At 48.2% G+C, this 7,500-nt stretch overlaps 1 protein-coding gene across 1 annotated transcript in view; it reads right to left on the bottom strand.

Annotated features, from left to right (window-relative positions):
- Nucleotides 1-7,500, bottom strand: part of LOC308149715 (voltage-dependent calcium channel gamma-2 subunit-like) — a gene marked incomplete at both ends in the record, with an annotated part of 66,446 nt that overhangs the window by 11,787 nt on the left and 47,159 nt on the right. Inside the window, one exon of the mRNA XM_080522613.1 lies at nt 5,634-5,717. Coding sequence (XP_080378739.1) covers nt 5,634-5,717 — 84 coding nt within the window. The remainder of the gene's footprint in view (nt 1-5,633; nt 5,718-7,500) is intronic.

The following is a 7,500-nucleotide window of genomic DNA, read 5'->3' as shown; positions in this document are numbered from 1 at the left end:
TCACCGCTCTCACAAAGCCTGTCCTCCACTCATCCATCCTTTTGTTAGTTTTTTTTAGGATTTTGTCACTTTTATTTATAGAGAAGTAAGGCAGGAATTTTTTGGGGGGGGACCCCACACCACCACCACCACCACCACAAAAGCCTCTCATTTCTTAAGAGGCTATAACTCCTCCAAATGAAGTAGCTGTCATTGGCCGAAGCAGCTAAAAATAGTCCCCAGCTCGATGACATCATCTGACAGGATGACATCATCACCCAGCACCCTACCTATCCCCCCCCCCCCCCCGACCGCCCCTGGACCCAGTCTAACATTACATTGCATTAAAAAACGAGTTTCGAGGATTTTTCAAATTTGATTTGATTTCATAAAGGGCTGTGGAGACGGTTTGGAGGTTGTGACTGTGTGTGGAAGGCAGGTGGTCCGGGAGTCTCTTTCACACACTGTGTTCTGCTGCAGTCGTCGTGTTCAGTGTGATGGGGGTCTGGAGGTGCGGATGCTGGACTGTCCTCGCCAGGCGATGGTACTCCTCTTTAGCGACACGCCAAACCTGCTAACAGACTGGTTTGGTTGAAGGAGTGTTCTTGCTGTGGTACGACTTGAACGCTACACAGACAATCGTTGTCAACGGCTCCCTCTCCCACTTTTCTCTCCTATCCCTCCCCTCCTGCCTCACCCTCTCTCTCTCTTCCTCTGTATCACCACTGTACCTTATCCCCTCTCCCTCTTCTCCCTCTCTCTCTCCTTTCTCTCTTCCTCCCTTCTCCCTCTTCTCCATCTCTCTCTCTCTCTCTCTCTCTCTCTCTTCAGTCCTCCGTCTCCCTATCTCTCCCCACTCTCTTTATCCGTTCCTCCCCTTTCTACTCCTCTCATTCTCTCTCTCTCCCTCCCTCCCTCTCTCTCTCTCTCTCTCTCTCTGTCTTTCTCTCTCTCTCTCCCTCCCTCTCCACCTCCCTCTCCCCCTCCCTCCCTGGTCCCCTCCCCCTCACTGTGCTTCTCTCTGGTCTACAGACCCAGTGGCGCTGCAGCTGAAAGCCTGACTCCTCTTACATAAGACCATGAGAGGATGTGTGAACTCACCCAGCTACCGGGAACGAGAGAGAGAGAGAGACAGAGAGAGAGAGAGAGAGAGAGAGACAGAGAGAGAGAGAGTGCGAGAAGGGAGGAGGGAGAGAGGGAGAGTGAAGGAGTGAGAGAAGGGAGGAGGGAGAGAGAGAGTGAGAGTGAGAGAGAGAGAGAAGGGAGGAGAGAGAGAGAGATTAGCGGTCCTCTTCTCGGTGTCCTCAGTCTGTTTGTGTGTGCAAGCGCAACACGCACGCGCGTGTGTCTACCGCATGCGTACGTCTACGTGTCAGTGTGTTTACAGTACGTAGTCACACAGCCCTCCACTCCCTCAAACTCGTTTCTCTAAATCCGCTGAATGACACAGGCGTCGGCGATGGACGCCTATCAGAGCACGGCGGACAGGACCCGAGGACCCCCCCTCCAGTCATCAGGGACTGATACGCCCCCAACAGAAGTAGAAGAAGAAGAAGAAGAAGAAGAAGAAAGAGAAGGAGAAGGAGAAGAAGAAGAAGAAGAAGACGAAGGAGAAGAAGAAGAAGAAGTAGAAGAAGAAGAAGAAGGAGAAGGAGAAGAAGAAGAAGAAGTAGAAGAAGAAGAAGAAGTAGAAGAAGAAGAAGGAGAAGAAGAAGAAGAAGTAGAAGTAGAAGAAGAAGAAGAAGTAGAAGTAGAAGAAGAAGAAGAAGAAGAAGGAGAAGAAGGAGAAGGAGTAGAAGAAGAAGAAGTAGAAGTAGAAGAAGAAGAAGAAGTAGAAGTAGAAGAAGAAGTAGAAATAGAAGAAGAAGGAGAAGAAGAAGAAGAAGAAGTAGAAGAAGAAGGAGAAGAAGAAGAAGAAGAAGAAGAAGAAGTAGAAGAAGAAGAAGGAGAAGAAGAAGAAGAAGAAGAAGAAGAAGAAGTAGAAGAAGAAGAAGAAGAAGAAGAAGAAGAAGAAGGAGAACAAGGAAAACCTGACTCCTGGCTGTGTCCCAATTCTACTCATTAGCCTCCTTTGCTCATCTTCACTCTCTCTTCTCTCTCTTCTCTCTCTTCTCTCTCTTCATTCTCTTCTCTTCTCTCTTCTTCGAGAGCGCCGATGTCAGGAGGAGGAGAGGGAAGAGAGTGACCGGCATGTCATCGGTCATAGAGGGAGATGCGGAGGGGAAAGGACCTCGTCTGAAAGAAGAGGGACGTGGCCCAAGTGGGTTAGCGTAGCGCTGGAGGTCACCGCCACCAGACGACCATGACAGAGGAGGGCGGACGCCGTCCCCTCTCGTCTCTGATTGGGTAATATTCAGATCAATAAATCATCATTTTCTCAGAGTTCCGAGACGCACAACGACCGACCGACCGACCGTACACCGCTAGACAAGGAGATGGTTTTAACACACACACACACACACACACACACACACACATCTCCATGGAGACCGTGACTGTTAGATACTTGGTCCCCCTCTCCCCGCCGGCCTGGTGGTGGTACGGTACAGACAACTCTCGCGGTTGCTATGGCAACACAAACGCAGGAAGGAGCAGGGGACCCGTCGGTATAGTCATTGACCCGCCACCCCCCCCCCCCCCAACGCGCCCCAACCCCCCCAAGCGGTTAGGGTTAGAGCTATGCTTTTCTGGTGCACTGTACTGTATATGGGCAAAGTTGTTCAGCACCATGGACAGAGAACCCACTCATTCTAGAACTCTCTCTGATCTACCTCTCTATCCCTCCCTCCCTTGCCTTCACTCTATCTGCCCCTCTCTGTCTCTCTCTCTCTCCCTCTCCTTCTCTCTACCCCCTTTCTCTGTCTCCCTCTCCTTCTGTCTACCCACCCCCCTCTCTCTCCTTCTCTCTACCTCCCTCTCTCTCTCTCTCCCGCTACTTCTCTCTTTCCCCCACTCTCTCTCTCCTTCTCTCTACCGTTCTCTCTCTCTCTCCATTCTCTCTACCGCTCTTTCTCTCTCTCCCTCTATCTCTCTCTCCTTCTCTCTAACTCCCCCCCTCCTCTCTCTCTCTCTCTCTCTCTCTCCATCTTAATCTCTCTCAAACTTTCACCTACACGGACCAACAGCTGTGGCTCAGTCATCGCACAAGTGACTTCCTCTAAACCCATGTAAACACTGATCACATGATCAGATATCTCTTCTTATATTTTTTCCATCCCATGGATTCACCCCCGCGACTTGCGGGTTCTCACCGCGTCAGCGCTTTCTCCCCGTCATATTCAAGTTCTCTGGGAATTTAAGATATTCGATTTAGTATAAAAAAACGACCGTGGAACGCTTCGCCACGAGGCTCCTCTGTGAGCTTAACGAAGGGTCTACGAACGCCTCCCACAACCCCCTTTGGCCTGGTCTAGAGCCCTGCATCTTGTTAACCCCTTCTCTACCACACTCCTATGGCCTCTCCCTCACCCCCGCCCCCCCCCCCCCTCACCCCGTTTCCCCCTATCTGTCACCCACATGTAGACAGACAGGCTGGCGGGAGGATGGGTGGGTGGGGGGGGGGGGGGGGGAGAGGAGAGGTGCGACCCATATAAGAGAGCCTGGAGTATTTATAGAAGTGCGTGTCCTAATTGGCAAGCCATAGGGAGAGCGGCAACCTAGCCCTGCTAGCCTCTTCCTCTTCCTCCTCCTCCTCCTCCCCCTCCTCCTCCTCTCCCTCCCAAGCCGCATTACGGCATTGGCCGCAATCTCTCCACCCTCTCTCTCTCTATCCCTCCTCCTTCGTCCTGTGAAATGCCCTTTCCAGGGGGGGGGGGGGGGGGGGGGGGAGGCGACACACACATCGCTCTGTCCTCTGTCCAGCGCCCCCTCTGTAGCCTGGCTTTGCTGTGAAGGTCTGATCTCAGATCAGAGTCTGGAGCTTAAAGGTGTCAGCCTGGATGGATGTTTACCGTCTTCCCTGACTCTTTATCGCTGTCTTTGCTTGTGTGTGTGTGTGTGTGTGTGTGTGTGTGTGTGTGTTTCTGTGTGTGTGTGTGTGTGTGTGTGTGTGTGTGTGTGTGTGTGTGTGTGTGTGCGTGCGCGTGTTTGTGAAGTGGTCTTACCACTGATACCTTGCGTGAAGTGTATTTGACCAGATGGTCGACATGTCTGTAATGCATCGTAGGATACGCAGAACCCCTCTACGTAGCATGTCTAGGCTAACGTTTGCTCACGCCTTCCCATTAACTAGGGATAATAATAATAATAATAATAATAATAACTTTTATTTGTACAGCACTTTTCCTGCAAACGTTTCGGATGCACTGAAAGTTCGGCCACCAAAATGATTCGACCGAAAACAGCAAAAAAAGCACATTCGGTGTTCGGCCGAACATGTGAAAAGACTGAATGTTTACTGAATACGAGACAGGTTTTTTTATGACGCGATCAAACTGTGCAAGCATCCCATGCTGTTCTGTGAATGAGACGAGCATTGAGTGATGACTGCCTACTACCAAGTCATACAATTACAGCAAACAGGTCGTTTGTAAAGTAGTGTTAGAGTTAACTAGGTAGCAGTGGGGATTACTCACCGAATCCATTGCATTGTAGTATTTTGGCTTGACTAGCGAGTTTGTGTTGTGATTTTCAACAATGTTGAAATCTATTTCCGTTTTTTTTATTAAAAGTCAGAACATTCAGACTTGTTCCGCCTTTCACCAGCCGCTGTCACCATTTTTACAGCTTTCATGAAATTAGGAAATATTACTTATTATAACATAAAGTATATACAATTTCTAACACGTAATTTTGCTAATTATAATTTTACATTGTACATGAATAAGCATACAAGCATGAATATAATATGCATTTATTTAATTTATGCAATCGTACAAAAATTGGCAAAATAAATGAAAAACTGCCGGTACGCACTCTGTATTCAGCCAAGCATTTCCTTAAGTTCGGTTTCGGCTTCGGCCAAAATAATTCATTTCGGTGCATCCCTACCCTTAACCACTCAAAGTGAATGCCTACTACTGCCTAACCATATCTAACTATAGATATAACTATAGATAACTGTAAGGCCTGATTCACGTAACTCTCAGTAACATCTTGGAATTCACATAACTCACACAGAACGGTATCTTTAGTTTGGGATGTATCTTACAGCGCCCCATTTGGTCGACTGAGGTCTAGCCAGATGATTAGATTAGATTAGATTACATTTTACTCTCATTGCAGAGTACCAGACAACGAAATGCAGTTTAGCATCTAACCAGAAGTGCAAATAGTGATATAAAACATGATATTGTCGACAAAGAGAGATACAAGAGATGGATAACAGTAAACTACAGTAGATATGTAGGTATGGTGTAGACAGGTTTAATTAGAGACTAATGTTAAAAAGTGAGGTACTATGTACAACTATGTGCACAAATACGGGATGTAATACTAAGAACAGATGTTATTAGTATTAATTCAGAGACTTTGTTCGTCTTACAACATACTGACTGTGCTCCATGTAGGTTGTGACAAACGATTGGCACAGCAACTACCTCGGCTACAAACACAGTGTGACAGACGAAAGGAGCGATACAGAGATGGACAGAGGGAGAGACGGAGAGAAGGAGAAAGAGAGAGGAGGAGGAGGAGGAGGAGGAGGAGGCACTCACGTAAGAAGTACTCAGCGGCGTCCGCTTGGTAGTCTGTGTCTTCTGGGAAGTGATCTATCTGTTTACACATGCCTTTGTAGGAGCCTGAGAGGGAGAGAGAGAGAGAGAGAGAGAGACAGGGGGATAGAGGGAAGGAGAGAGAGGGGGGGAGAGAGGGCAGAAGGGGAAGAAATAAATAAATTTCTGCATATTTCGGTAAAACAACTCAAAAGGTTCAGCGAAATCCTTCCCTGTTCTGGTCCAAATCAAGTCCAAGCTTTAGTTCCAGTCAGTGGCGGACTCAGGCTGTTTGAAGGGCAGGGGCGAAAAGAAAAAAAGGGCACCTACTGCACAACATGGGACCCCGTCAGTGCACATGGTCAAGTTTAGACCATTGGAAGGGCAGCCAATAGGGCACATCCTCTAATTTCGCCACTCAAAAGGGCACTTTAGTGCGACGTTTTTCAACTGTGGGGGCACATGGTCAAGTTTAGACCATTGGAGGGGCACTTAAGAGCCACTCAAAAGGGCACTTTAAAACCAGATCTTATCCACCTAATTTTTCTGGTTTTCAGCTCGAAATGACATGCCCACAGTGAATATAGAATATCTCCACAATCACAAGGGCCTTCATAATGATATTGTTATCAAATGAAAGCTAACACCTGTGGGGTGGCTGTAGAAGTGTCAGAATCAAAATCTATGTTACTGTGTCAGAGCAAATAGAGCTAGAACATTAAAAACATCTCAAATTCAGTCTCCGCCTAAAAAAACAACAGCTTTTACAGTGAATATCACCTTGGAAACCTGATAACGAAGCCCAAATCATCTAGGAATCAGTACTCCAGGGTCTTATTAGTACTTGTGCCAAAGTCGATGCTAGTAATGTGAGCAAATGCAACTTTGTACCTGTTTTAGTACAGGTATGTTTAGGCGGACACCTATATGTTTAGGGCATTTGGAGATATTTTGGCACCATCTTTGACCTTTGACCTTTCTCATGTATCAGATTTTTATTTTATTTTTTTGGGGGGGGGGGGGGATTTTTTTGGGTTGGCCGACCAATGGTATGGAAATTCGGCGTTGAAACCGGACATGACACATTCTCCAGTTGGAGAAAACTGGATGTGAGTTAGGCCGTGTTTACCGTCTCGGGGAAAAAATGGTGGCATCGTATAGCATGCAAAGTTGTGAAAAAAATGTGATATTGATCGAGGTAAACTCTTTATATCACTTCGGATCCACATGGGGGTCCGTTGGCTCCTATGAGGTTAAGAGAGACGTTTTTCAACCGTGGGGGCACCAGGAGGGGCAGTCGCCCCCCCTGCCCCCCCCTGAATCCGCCAGTGGTTCCAGTGCATCTCACCCAGTCTCTGTACCGAGACAAACTAAGCAATAACTGTTCTGGTGCGTCCCACACCCACAGAGTCCAGAACCTCCGGCTCTACACTACCACACACACACCTCAGGCTCTACACTACCACACACACACCTCAGGCTCTACACTACCACACACACACCTCAGGCTCTACACTACCACACACACACCTCAGGCTCTACACTACCACACACACACCTCAGGCTCTACACTACCACACACACACCTCAGGCTCTGCACTACCACACACACACCTCAGGCTCTGCACTACCACACACACACCTCAGGCTCTGCACTACCACACACACACACCTCAGGCTCTGCACTACCACACACACACACCTCAGGCTCTGCACTACCACACACACACCTCAGGCTCTGCACTACCACACACACACACCTCAGGCTCTGCACTACCACACACACACCTCAGGCTCTGCACTACCACACACACACCTCAGGCTCTGAACTCTACACACACACCTCAGGCTCTGAACTCTACACACACAC

The sequence above is a fragment of the Nansenia antarctica genome (genome assembly GCF_963989245.1).
Source record: "Nansenia antarctica genome assembly, chromosome: 2".
In the NCBI taxonomy this organism is placed as follows: Eukaryota; Metazoa; Chordata; class Actinopteri; order Argentiniformes; family Microstomatidae; genus Nansenia; species Nansenia antarctica.
This window is presented reverse-complemented; position numbering and strand designations above follow the sequence as displayed.